This window comes from Typha latifolia, chromosome 3 (assembly GCF_019914945.1).
Source record: "Typha latifolia isolate L0001 chromosome 3, TyphaL0001v2, whole genome shotgun sequence".
Lineage (NCBI taxonomy): Eukaryota > Viridiplantae > Streptophyta > Magnoliopsida > Poales > Typhaceae > Typha > Typha latifolia.
Window position 1 is genome coordinate 5,228,917 of NC_133088.1, and position 14,563 is coordinate 5,243,479.

At 33.6% G+C, this 14,563-nt stretch overlaps 1 protein-coding gene across 3 annotated transcripts; it reads left to right on the forward strand.

Moving 5' to 3' along the window:
- Window positions 1–1,434: 1,434 nt before the first annotated feature.
- On the forward strand, window positions 1,435–13,083 carry LOC140784326 (phosphoglycerate mutase-like protein 1). Of its 3 annotated transcripts, none has more exons than XM_073131656.1 (10): window positions 1,435–1,662; window positions 5,661–5,725; window positions 5,858–5,965; window positions 7,067–7,146; window positions 9,477–9,639; window positions 10,062–10,136; window positions 10,238–10,326; window positions 11,853–11,972; window positions 12,690–12,734; window positions 12,818–13,083. In XM_073131656.1, exons 1-10 carry the CDS (start codon window positions 1,539–1,541, stop codon window positions 12,930–12,932), a joined length of 984 nt encoding a protein of 327 aa, XP_072987757.1. In that variant the 5' UTR covers window positions 1,435–1,538; the 3' UTR covers window positions 12,933–13,083. The 3 variants fall into 3 exon arrangements, with proteins under 3 accessions (XP_072987757.1, XP_072987758.1, XP_072987759.1); XM_073131657.1 differs by having other exon boundaries at window positions 1,449–1,662; window positions 5,664–5,725; XM_073131658.1 differs by having other exon boundaries at window positions 1,473–1,662; window positions 5,661–5,744.
- The last annotated feature ends 1,480 nt before the right edge of the window (window positions 13,084–14,563 follow it).

Below are 14,563 nucleotides of genomic sequence, written 5' to 3' on the forward strand. Positions count from 1 at the left end.
GATTGACTCCAAAAATTAAAACTATTGTACATATTAATGAATTAGTGGATTCTAATAGCTAATTGTAGTTCTTAACAAGAATGCATTAATATATTTTGTTTAGATTGTAGTATTGATTTTAGCTTCTTTTCTAATTGTTATTTATTTTACTTGTTTATTTTTTAACCATAGAGACCAAAGAGATGAGGGCATAGAGAGAGTGACCGAAGAAAAATAATATATTCAATAAATCAATGCATACACAAGATACAAGTCATAAGTCCTTATTTATTAAAATTAAAATAAAGATAACTAAATTAATATGTTTATCTAAACTAGTCTTTGTATTTCTTTCGGATTATATTACGTTTCTGTCCTAGATAGAGTCTGAATATAAAAAAAAAAATTCAAATAGAACAAACATATATTACGATGTCACTGATTTAATCTTTTTTAGTTAACTCTTTTCTCCAAATTTTGTAGAAAAAGTATATATTATCATAATACCCGTATGATATGAATAATATTATTATTTTTTAAGTAAATATTGATCTTCTACCCATATTTTGATACAATCATATATTTAAACAGAGGATAATAACTAAAATTTGAGGTTTGTAATTTTAGATAGCAGAACATGTTGAAATTGCATTGTGTGTTAAATTTAAAAAATAGGATATGGTGAGTAAATTTAATGGAAGGAGAAAGACATTTTAATATTCATTATGGTGGTTTGTTGGATTAGGCCTCCTCACGAGGAGTTCGAGTTCTAGTCTGCGGACCACATGGGTGGTGCAATATGAGCACGAAAATACTAATAAGATGCCCTAGAGTATGGTGAATCACAACAAGTAGTATCATAGCGATGATTTGATTATTCTAGACTCTTTTTTTTTTTTATGAGTCATAATAACATAACTGAGCTCAGGGATGCATGATTAGTGTTCAAGCTCAGTTACACTCGATACGAAGCAAGAGTCTTGATAATATTTATACTTTGTCCAATAAAGTTAACAATATTACATAACAAAGTGATACAAATATAAATAAATAAAAAAAAAGGGGTGATTTAATTTTAGGCAAAACGATAGGGGGGCAAATTTGTAATTTGCACGTAATGCTACTACTATTTGAAAGTATTATCCATTATTAAAAAGAATAAAGAATTTTAAAAAAAAAATAGAGTCTTATCCTCTCCAACCGAACACCTCCGCGTGGTAGTCATCACTCCTAGAGCCTAAAGGCGCCTACCACATGTCAGGCAGTAGTACGGTGAAGTTCCCATCTAGTGGCGACTTTGTATCACTTTAGGTGTCCGTAACGTTCACACCTTCCACACGGCTTATCCAACCGGCCATTCTCATTCGGAGTCAAAGCAAGCCAGAGTCATCGCACATGTGACATGCACCACACCCACTAGTATAAATAATAATAATAATAATATTATTATTAATTATTAGTAAATTAGGTGTTCGCTAATTTCGAGGTCATTCAGACAGAGGGAGGGAAGGGGGAAACTCCTCCACGATCCGTTAACATAAAGATCCGGGAACTATACCATGACCCTTTGTTCGCCTTCCTCTCCTCCATCCATTCCCTTTGTCAGATCACCTCCCCGCTCCAATTCCCCGCATAATCCTCCCCGCTCGCTCCCCATCCTTCGCTGCGCCTCCGGCTTCTCAGGTTAGAGACTCGCTCCTTCTTTTTGATGTCGTCTTTCTTTATTTCTTTCTTTTTTGTTAGAATTTTTGTACCGATGGATTCGTTATTTGTCCCTGTGATGCTTTCTCTTCTTGACGTGCGTCTACGTGAGCATTGCGCTCTCGGATCTGACCCTTGTCTTCGACATTGCCGTTGACGAGTTTTTTTTTTCTGATTTGGAACTGTGCTCCCTTTAGTAGCTTTGCATCTTTTTCCGAAGGCTGAGTTGCAGGCAGACAGATTGGTGGAAACTATTGGGTTTTTTTTTTTGTGACGTTATAATTTGTTTAAATTGACGGTTCGACTTGTGCGAAAAGGAAATCCAAAAGTTTCTATTTTGTATTTGTTTGGTATGTAATGATGTGCAAGATGTTTGTTATATTGTTAATTTGGATATTCTAGACAGCATTGATAATAAGGGAGGAGCTTTTACTAATTGAAAGGATGTCTATCTAACTTGAGTATCTCAGAAGATAATCATTGTGCAGAGGCACTAAAGTTCAGGCTTTTATGCTCTCTTTTCGTTTTTTTTTTCTTCTTATCTGTTCACTTTCTACAACAATTAAAATGGGATTTCGGTTTCCAGGCAAAGTAACCTTTTTCAGTTTTCTCTTTTATCTCTTTTGCTTGTTATTACACAATCTGGAATGGGAATTTCTTTTGGGCACACAGCTAAAATATAGTGTAGTATGGATAGGTACAGACCTAATCTCGTGCTCGTAAGGTGCAAATCATTGCTAATTTGCCCAGATGATGGATGACACAAGTTTCTTCTATGACGGATAAATGTGGTATGGGCTGCTATAGCACTGCATGATGTGCCATGCCATAAAGTTTTCCGCATGGTAACAACAAGGAGGTATTGAGAACCCATGCACTCAAGCCATTTCCTTGACCTCATGGTTTGTTATATAAGCTCAAGTAGCTTAGTTAATTCTAAGGATCAGATCAAGATTTAAATAGTGTTCTTGTTCTCCAGCTATTGTGTACACATGATGTTAACTATTGGTTGAAAGTGATCGAAACGACCTTCATTTGAGTTTTGGCTGACTAGGAAGTTGCATTACATAACTAGCCATAACTGTTCTGAAGTGTTTCTAATTACCCAAAGCTGAGTGGAGGAAGTAAGAATTGTCTAAAGCCAAAAGAAACTGATTGAGACTTGACTGAAGCACCTACTTTAGATTTCACCTTTTGTTGAACACTACTAAGCCTAATGAATTGATGTTGGCTCCATCACAAACAAAAAGGAGGATATCCAAGGAGGAACTACGTTGTGTAGTACATTAGAAATTTGCTCCCTTCCTCCTTTTTACCTTCCCTCCATTCTTTTCTATCCTTTCACTTATCTCTCTCTGATTCTTTCTTTTTACTCCTTTTCCCTTTCTGACTTTTCTCTTTATTGCTTCAATTACACATAAAATATCTTCAGTCATTGTACTAATCACTTTTATTGCGAAATCTCATGGATTTTGAGTGATGCATTAAACTTATCTTCTCTGCTGACATTTAACTGACCTACTAGCGTAGATTGGTAGTTAGCAAAGTGATTTGTGTCAGTACAATGGGACTGGCACTTGCCGAGGATTATTTGTCATTCCAGACCATACCTTTATGTCTTTTACTTAATATGTTGGGACTCAATTCTTTCTGTCATCAATGTTGAACATGAGAAGACAATTGTACTTCATTGTTCAGGTTATGGCCACTATCCATTATATTGACTTTTTTTTGGTGATCTATAATAGATATGTGAAATAGATCATGATTGCTTTATCCTTTAAGAGAGATTCTTATTTGTGTTTAACATTACAAGTACTTTATCAGTTTATTGAGAGAAAGTGAATCGAGGTGCTGATGACTACAACTTACACAAAAAGAAACATTTTTTAAGTTTTCAGTGATCATACATAAATTTAACTAGTCTGTGATTTTATCTTGATGAAAAAAAAAACGATGGAAAATAAGAGGTTATTTTTGTCAAATATTAAGGTTACCTTGGTATACCTCTTAATAATTTGTCTGGTAGCAAAATATTCCATATTCTGTGCTTGCTGGAGGCCAGCATAATTAGAAGCAACAAGCTTATATCAATCTTGTGAAAAGTGTTTGTGGCATGTGGGTGGTCAAGCCACCGTATAGTGCATACGCATATGTAGGTGCATATGCGGTCTAGCAATAAAAATATTAAAAAGAACATATATAATTTACCTATTTGAAGTGTTAAAATATTTTAGCATAGTAAACTAATAAATAGGTAAAAGGTGCAATGCAATATATGGAGAATATTGTTTTAAGAAAAGGTTAAGGCGCGTGTCCTTGAGGTTATTTGGGTCTAGGCACTTGAAAAGGCTATCAAATGGATGCCCGAGTGGTCAGTCAACACAGGTGAACTCTATAACAAGTATTAACTATTAAGCATAAAATACTATTCCTACTTGATCCTGAAACCTACATACCATTCATATTGCAAGGGGTTTCTAGTTCCTATTAAGTCTGTTTTTGCCATAGTTTTAATTATTCTCATCCTCTCTCCCTCTTTCTTCTTTTCTTGTTAAGGATGAATAACGACTACTATTATAGGGAAGAGCAACTACCAAAAGGCTATTGCTAATACACTGGACTACTCTTGCGGTGGCAATATTGACCATTACTTTATGCGAGGAACAACAACAATGATCCCATGGCTGCCCACCTACTGCCTACAATTTCATAGAACATTGATAAAGAATCATTGCCATAATATCCTATCCACGAAGGCATGCTACTCTCTAATCATATGATTACTCAATAAAATTTCCTATGTTTGATAAGTTTCACCAAAAAAAAATAAAAAAAATAATCACCCTCTCTCTTATGTAGGTGTTAGTTATAACTTATAAACAGTCGGGTATATACCTAATTCTCACCATTCTTTTTCCTTTTTTACTTGCTCTGCAATATCACTATATTCTTTTCACTTTTTTTCTTCATTTTCATAGAGTGCAGAGTGCTACTTTTTCTCTGCTAACAACATAGGCAATAGTATATGATTAGCTATAGTTTAGTATGATACAAATAATTTTCATTTAATTTGTTTATCACTGTATCCTAGATGTGTCATATCTTTTTTTTTTTTGGGATTTGCTGTATCATGGTATTCCTGTTGTATCTTATCCCAAATTCTTGTTTCATAAGTTAATTGTTACAAATTTTCTCCTTATAATTTTTATGTTGTCCTCTCTTATTAGTTTTTCAAGGGTGTGGTTAGTTTGTGTTTTAACATCCTTCTCATTTTTTACCTCTGTGGTTCTACCTAATGAATTCTGATCAGAATACTGCATTTTATTTTTATAAGTTATTGCAAATGAATATTTCAATATTTCCTAACATGTGCATGAGCAAATGATTAAGATTACAGAGTAATTAGCACAATAATGAAGCTCATTTCCCTTGGAGCCAATTTTTTTCATATGGGTAATGGATGCATGAGACAACCATTGATAGGTCAATGCAGATTATAAGAATTGACCAGGTGCCCTTATTCTCAAAATATAAGGATTTGGCTCAGGATTGCCCAGAATATTTTTGTTGGTCTAGTGTCAAAGCTATAGATTCTTCTATTGATGGGGTATTAAGTATTAACCTATTGTTGTTCTACTTTATAGTTTCTAGAGCCTCCTATTGACAAATCTAGGTGCGGATGGTCCTTTCTCGCAAGGAGAGCTAGACAAATGATTTGTAAATTGAATATAAAATACTTATATTACCAAACAAGCAATTTGATTACCCTTAGGACATGGATAATTAACCTTTTCATATATAGTCACACATTAAGAGGCTGCCAACTCATCTATCTGCAATTTATTATGAGTTAATTGTTTCTCTAGTTAATTTCAACTACAAGATCAATTTGTCATGTAACATTTTGTTTTATTAGAAGATCTGAAATGTATTTTGGTAATAACTAATGCTGTTACTGTGTTTTTTTAATTTCTCAGCAGATATGGATGTTAGTGCTGGTTCAACTCTTTATCCTTTGCATCGCTGTAAAACCGTACACCTGGTTCGTGATGATCAAATATGTACATAGTAATCTTATTCATGATGACCGAATTCATCACTTGGGTCACATATCAAAATAATGCAGGACTTTACAGTATATTCATGTCATTTTTTGTGTCATCAATATGTTCAGGTTAGGCATGCTCAGGGAATTCATAATGTGGAAGGTGAGAAGGACTTCAAAGCGTACATGTCCCCGGAACTATTTGATGCTCACCTTACGCCTCTTGGGTGGGATCAGGTACTGTTTCATTGCCTTTCCTTGAAAAGTGTATTTTCATCTGCACTATTCTTGTTGCACTTTGTTCCCTACTATTGCTTGTTGAGGACAGTATCTACTCTAAGAATTCAGTGCCAAAGTGTAGGAACTACGAAGTTCTAAAATCTCCTCTTGATCTTTTTTCTACAGCTCTTATTGCTTGTTTAAGTCGTCCTTCCTGACAACACTTCTGGTGGAAGTGAAGGAATTGACTGCCTGCATGGCATGCATGGAGTTTATTCAGAGTCCAACATGTTTTTGCTTTGTGAGAGTTTGAACCTGATAAATCCCTCCTCAACACAGACTTTTATTTTTACAAGTTAATAGATATTCCAAAGTTACATATTTATAACTTATAAGAAAGCATACAACTCTCAAATGTCAAACCATATTTAGACATGCAAATTGAAGCTTATGCTGGGACAGTGGAAAATATATAGATATGCTGGATCCTTCTAACTAGTTTCTGCTTCATGGAATTGTTTGGGAGCATAGTAGTGATAATTTAATGATGTTGGAACTTGGAAGTCTCATCATCTTGACCTACCTAAGAGGGAAGATATGTAATGGTCAACAGTTAAAATTTTAAAACCTATTCGATGGCTTTCTTAATAACTCCATTATTAACCTAAAATTGCGGAACTTTGTGCCTAGGCTGCTTTTTTGTGCTTATCACTTTTTTCCGCCAATTTAAAGCTAGTGTCACATTGGAAGCTAATAGAAGACCTTGTCATTGGCATAATAGTCAATGTTTCCACTTTCCAGATCTGATGCATGGATTTTTTTTCTTCTTTTTTTCCTTATCATCATCCTCTTTCATTTGGCAGGGGATTTCCTTTCTCTTATATCCATCAGCATCATTATTTGGAGGATCATTAATATATGTTGTAATGGTTATAAGCTGGAAAATTTCATTTAAAGCCCTTTATTCTAACATATGCTTTGTGAATCATAAACCAAGTCTTTTTTTTTGCTTCCTTAATTCTTCTTTTTTTAGTACATTATTAGATTCTTATAAGTGTAATTATCTAACTCTTTTCTGGTATACAATATAATTTGTTATTATGATGTGGCATGCTATAGGTTAACAATTTGCGGCAGCACGTTAATAAATGTGGACTTACCAAGAAGATTGATTTGGTTATTACTTCCCCATTGCTAAGGTGCTGATCTTATGTTAAGATGCTTTCTCATGTATATTTTTTATCTTGTTGCTCTGCAAAGATTCTTCTTGGAATTTTTACTCCTATAAATCATTACTGGTCAGCTAAAAGATATTTGTCTGGCTGAGAGAATTCCTACGTTTTCTATGCTTATCATGGGAGACTTGATTGACTCTTTTTGCATTTAATTGTTGGTTCTGCCTTTTATAAAGTCCTTTAAGACTAAGGAGATGAAAGCTTATTAAAGCAAGTTGAGCTTCATATATCTAACATTTGGAAGGATTAAGGAACTTGCTGTGAAGGCATGCTCTTGTGAGCTAGAAACTATTTTTTTAGAATTTTTTTAGTATTTACTACTTTCTTAAAATGTGGTCTAGTGTGAATATGTGATTTGAGTTGGGCCATTTTAGTTAGTTATACAACTGCATTAAGGAGTTTTAATCATATTGGGAAAATATTAATTCTACACATTTATATTTATTTAACAGATTACATCTGTACACTAGACGGGAGTACCATCTATTTAATATGGATGTAAGAACTGCATGTCTACCTCATTTATTTAATTCATCATAATGCCTGGTGCACGTTTGTTAGAACAATTATTTCACAAGAGTATAATGCAAGTCTGTTTTTTTTTTTTCTGTGGCATCCCATAATAGCTCTTCTTTGTTTATTAGCACTTCTACATGATACTATGGTTACTTACCTTTTTAAAAATTTTGCTTTGGGCCACTATTAAGCATCTCTAGTCATGGTCTAATTAACTTTTTTGCACGACTATTAATATGGTCAGTTATGCTTTATGAAACAATATCTTAGAGGACAAATTACATGCTATCGAAACAAATGTATCTAATATTAGGGTTCAGTTTTTCAGTCGAAGTATTTTGTTTTGTGATGATAATCTGATTATCCACAAAACCCTCTCATCTCCAGGTATGAACTCCAATTGACCATCTGTACAGGTATGCATGGCTTATATTTAAAGTAAGATGGTTGCATGAGGAAAGGAAGCTTGTATGATATAATCCTACTGTGGTTACAACTTTCAAGAAGCTACAATTGACCAACAATTTCTATGTTGAAGGCATGCACTGACATGCCTCGAATATATGTTTTAGGAACTTTTATCCCTAAAAAGAGCTTTTTAATACAAGTTTTTAATTTGAATATACGTATTAAAGCCTACATTAGAGTCTTTTATCCTTAGATAATGTTATGAATCACCTATTTTATTAAATGAATAGTTAATAGTTAAATGAATTTTAAATGGTCAATATTGACTAAGCAATAGTTAATAGTTAAATGAATTTCATATTTTGTGAGTAAATTTTTGGGGAAAAGTAATATTTCTATATGCTGAAATTTTAGGTAAAAACTATAAAACTTAAGTTCAAATCAACTCATATAGAGTTAATCTAATATGTTCTTATACCGATTTTGACTCAATTTGAATGAAATTGATACATTAATTTCAGATTTTTTTGCAATTTTAGAAAAGTTTGGGAACATCCAAATTTCCCTTTTTTAGATCTTAACCTTTTGTCTTGGCTTTTCATTTTGGGGGATTGGTAGGAGGTCGAGCATTTGATTCCAAAATCTAGCTTTTACATAAAATCAATTTGTGCCTCTGACCTTAGGTTTAGTTTGGCATCGAGACCTATTCAACCAACTCATTTTGTGGACTAAAATTTATAATGATAAACACCAGTACATTTATATCTGAAGAAGCTTGTTCTGTAAAATTAAACACATCCAATCTCTTAACTAAGGATTTGGCATCTAATTATAAATAAGGTTATTAGGGTGATTGGATGGTCATTTGAGGATGACTTGTATATTTTAAATGACTGAACTGGTTGCATGCTCATGTGTATGCTGGTTAATTTGTCTAGATATTCTTAAAGGTTTGATATACATAGTTGGTTTGATTTTTCAAGGTCTTAAGTTTAAGCGTGCTCCATTTTATTTTCTATTTTCTATTATTTATTCTTGTATAATGTGGAGGCCCCCCAACTCTATCATCATTTAGCATTGTTGGCCCGTTACTAACAACTTTGGCTTTTGGGTCAACTAGTTATTTCACAGATTTCATCACCAATATTAATTATATATGGTTTTTGCCCTTTCTTGAAGGTTGGAGACAGTGTACATTATGAATGAGCTTAATTAAAAATGAACTTCATATGGTCTACAAACTTTGGCACTTGCTGGCATTATTAGATCATCTTGGATTTCTTTGTTGTTCTGATTTATTATCTCCAAGGATGCATGATCTAAATAATTGTTCTAAATCTCATTCTAATGATAGTTGATTCATGTTACAGGACAATGCAAACTGCAGTTGGGGTGTTTGGTGGTGAGAGTTACATTGATGGCATAAATGTGCTACCATTAATGGTGGAAAATGCAGGGAATAGTTCTCGTCCTGCTATTTCAAGTCTGAATTGCCCACCTTTTATCGCGGTGGAGTATTGTCGAGAACACTTGGTACGCTTAGTTTCTTTCCACATGAGTAAGAACTCATACTGAATAAAGAATTCTTCACTCAAGGCAGATCATCATCTTATAGTATTACTTTACAAGAACAGTTCATTTGCTAGTTTGGTATCTTTCTTATTTGTCATTCTTTGCTCTTTTGTTCAAACATCTGAGTATCAGTAAATTATTAAGTAAGTAGATGGATCTTTTTCTAAATCTAAATCTTCTTTCTATATGTAGTTATGAACTGTAAAGTTCAGACGTCAGATTTCTATGTTTAATATACTTTTCTTATTCCGAATTAACTTGGCATTTACAAATATAGAGCATCTTCTACTTGGCAAGAGAATGTAATATTGTACTGAAAGCAATATGTATCTTGTTCAAGTTATATTTTCATATTCTTATGTAGAATTTATTGTGAACTGCAGGGAGTTCATCCATGTGACAAGAGGAGAAGTATAACAGAATACCGTTCTCTTTTTCCTGCAATTGATTTTTCTTTGGCAAGTACCTTGTGCTGTCAACTGATAGTTTATCAAATAACTATTTCCATATGTTTCACTCCTACTGAAGCATCAGGGATAAGCTTTGACTTTCTTTTCAGATAGAAAATGACGAAGACATGCTCTGGGAAGCAGACATAAGAGAGAGGAATGAAGATCTTGCAGCTAGGGGAATGAAGTTTATCAACTGGTAAATGGTTTTCCCTAAATGCAATTCTGTTAGCAATATGTTGTAAGCAAAGAGAAATTTTATGAGATCCTTATCAGTATGTGGCATTGCTCATAGAGAAACTTCTTTGTACTTTTAGAACTGTGACACCAATAGAAAATAGCGGTTTCATACTTTCGTTCTGATCTGTCGTACATTGATGTATTTCATTTGCAGTCATTTTCACAATTGCCTTTTATGTTCTTTGTGTAGACAATTATATTATATATTGTAAAGCTCAAACCTCACTTTATATCATCTTTTCTTATTTAGAGTCCTGATCCTCATCTTTTACTTGCAGATACTATTATGATCTGATAATATTATTTCAAGTTTGACTCATTGCCTATGCATATTAAGTTGTTCTGACCAAGAAGCATATTTTAATTTCTGCAAGGACCTCACCCCATATATCAAGATAGTACTAATACTTATTTGTTTGGGACTGTATTTCTCTTTGGATATATTTTCAGACAGCACACTTTATATTTTGAAATTATGTGCTGAATTCATCTAGAAGCTAGATTTACTATTTCTTCATGGAAACTTGGTCTGATGTCAATATCTTGTTCAGTTGCTGTATGGTAAAATGGATAAGGATATCCTAAGCATATGTACTATGTATAAAATAGACAGTATGTATCTGTTATATATAAGCATCCACAATTATAAATAGACAGTATGTATCCTAAGCATAAGTATCTGTTATATATAAGCATCCACAATTAAATATGTACTTGCGCATACTTGTGTTTTTATTTATTAAGAAGTTATTGTTATAACATGTGATATTATATATTTAGCACATCTCTAGCTTATTCATCAACCAAGCTTACCATTATAATGAATTATTTATACCTCATGAGTTGATTGCATCATAAAGTCCTAATATGGATCTGCTTCAAAGTCATAGCTCGCTCCAATAGAATAACATTTAAGGTTAAGTATGGTTACAAATAGAACATTCCCACCTAATAGGAAATCTCCATAAGTATAAGTGTATTAACTTTTACTATTTTTGTTTTGAGAAAAATCAGGTACTTTAATTAGTTGACAACTAGTCTACTCTTTTTCCTTTTCTCTTTAGCAATTTATTTGGTGAATATTTAGTTTACATGTTGGCTTATGCAAACGTTGTAATTGAGACAAACTTTGAACCCATTATATGTATTTCTTGCTTCCTTTTTTCTATCTAGTATCATCTATTCAAGTTATTGTAGAACATACACAAATTTAGGAGTTTAATATGTCCATTTTTGCACCTTTTCAATTGTATCCAATATCCATTTTTAATTTCCAAGAAAATTTTGAGCGAAGTTTAATATATCTATACAACTCTGCGACTTGTGAAGACAAACATAACCATATGAAGTCAAATTTTGGAGTTTGCTTTGGAATATATATTCATCTCAATTCTCAAGTAATTATTGATGCTCCAATGAACTTCTGAAGTTAGAGAACCTTCTGAAGGCAACCTTGATTGGTCATATATGCTGGTATATTTCCAGGTTGTGGACAAGGAAAGAGAAAGAGATAGCTGTTGTCACCCATAGTGGATTTCTGTATCACACCTTAAGCATGTACGGGAAGGATTGTCATCCATCCATTAAGGACGAAATCTGCAAGCAGTAAGTGTCTCAAGACTTGATGTCAGCTCTTTCCTTCTATTATTATAAATCTTGTAATTCAGGAGATATTTTATTCATGAGCAAGTAGAGTGGTCAAGTAACCTCAACTGATTGCAAGCTGCGAGTCGTAAGACGCAAGCTCACTCATTTTAGTAAATGACCAAAAGAGAGCCTAAATTTCTGTGTTGTTTTTCTGAGACCGAGCAACTCAATTTAGCTTGTATGCATTGACAGAAGAATTTTTATATCTAAACTTTTGGCCCACTTTTTCAGATCTAATTTGATTACTCTGTTAGTAGAGTTATTCCCTGCAGATCTGATGACTTACAGTTGGAAATCTTCTGGGGCACAACAATTATCTGCTGCTTTTTCAGCAACCCACTCATTTTTCAGTAATATGTGTGTTCATCTTAATATGCTTCCCTTTTAGTGATAATATACTTGGAGAAGTGATCATTCACTAAGATAAATTAGACAAGGAAAGGCATATACTATATATCATGAAGTAAACACCAATGCAATTACAAATAGCTGAAAAAACTAAATACAATTTTTGACTTCATCAAAAACAAGTGAGTGACAGTGCTTTACAGCAAATAGTGAAGTTTGTTTTCTTTATTCTTTTTCTCATGCATCTATTTTCTGAAGAAATAAAGAGATAAAGTATTTGCTCGAGCTATTGGTACCAGAAATTTATATATTTATGGTTCTCTGCAGCTTTGCCAACTGTGAGCTCCGATCTATGGTGTTGGTTGACAGAAGGTGACACTTTTCTAGATTCATTAGGGGTTCCTTTGTCTGTTTTATGACGCTTTTGCTAAGGATGTCAAATGATTGTTTTGCAGTATGCTGGGTTCGGATCCCTCAAGTAGCAATTATCCTGGAAAGATTCCACAAGGCCTTGATCTTCCGAGTGATGTTGCAAATGAAAAGCACCCGGAGAAAAAGTTTCACACCTAAATTAGATCCTAGAATATTTATATTGGCATTAGCAAGTTGGGTATTTGTTAACAATTTTCTTCAAAGAGAGCATCAATAAGTACATCTAAGGATCATTCTTCAAGTGAATCAATTGATCTCAAATATATCTCCAATGTCTTACTGCTGAGAATTGCTTCCCTAGCTGGTGTTTTACATCAATCTGCAGAAACTTGTGCCAAGCCCAACCTAAGAGCTGCACTAATGAATGATATAAGATGTTATGGCAACTTAGCGGATGGAAAATTTTCTCAGAAAAACGTTGCCAATGGAAATTGAGCAGCATTAAGTTTGATTATGGAGCAGAGCTTTGGAATCTTAGTTTTTTGAATGCTTGTTGGCTTACTCCGTTTCTATACTTCTTACTTGGGATACATTTGTCAATGCAGTGCAGCTATATATAATTCAATGCCAACTCTCTAGACATTTAGTATATGAATATGAAATTTCCGTCCAATTGTAGGTGGATTTGGATTCGTTATCTTCTCTCCTAGATTTGCCTTCCTGATCAACGGCTCTCCTACTAAATGGCTTTTAAGGTAGGTCCGGCCTTAAGACGAGAATCTCTCCCTTATATCTTTTTACTCTGCAAATTCTCTGGGCTTCTCTTAACGAGAATATGCATAGAGGGAGGGATTAGGGACATCCCTATTAATAAAAATCATTTTGCTGATGATATCATACTCTCGTGATGCTGCGCCTATTAAAAGTGTTGTTGGACAAATTATGGAGCTTTATATAACCAAAGTCGTGATGCTGTTTCCTTGTTGGTTTTCGTCTGTTGAGCTTTATAAGAAATTAGAATAGATAATAAGTCTTATTCCACAAATGATCAGGACCTAGTTTATGATGTACCTCGTGAACTATCCATAATCGTCTCTCAAGATAGTGAAGTGTTCTAATGCTGAGAGAGTTTTGTGATGACTTGCTGTCCTCTTAAATAAATAAATAAAAGAAAAGTGAAATTGGAATCCAAGGTTCAATTTGTGGGGTCATCTTACACGAACAGGAAGCATTTTACGTCTCATGCATCCTTTTTAATCTCCTTTTTCTTCTGTTTATAAGACAACACTTCATTAGATATGCTCGTTTATGGAGGGAAAATATGGTGTACAATTTGGACCTTGGGATAGTTTTGTGGACTAAAATTCTGAGAGATATTTATAGGCAGAACCATGATCAAAATATTACAACTAGGGAAACACACGATCGGATCTGAATTCAAGGCAAATACACTAATGCGAAACCTTGTTAATTTAACTCATTTGGTAATTGCGTAATTAGCCTCTATAGATACATGCACGAGTAAATATAAAAATTGCAGATTTATAGACAACATACTACAATATGAAAACTAGGCTTACTCCTACGGAGAACCAACATCCTTAGTAGCAGGTAAACCATATGCTCAAACGTCTAAATTTAGGATCCATCAATTTCTTAATATTTTGCAAAACAATTCAACTGTAAATAAAGATTCAAGTTAAGCTGCAAAGTGGGAGATTTTTTTTTTCTTCTTGTTTCTTTTTAAAATCTTGCTGTTATCGATGAAAAACTACAAGTGCAGGCCACTGAATAATCTCTTTCTTAAGAAGTGGTGTAAACTCGGTTAG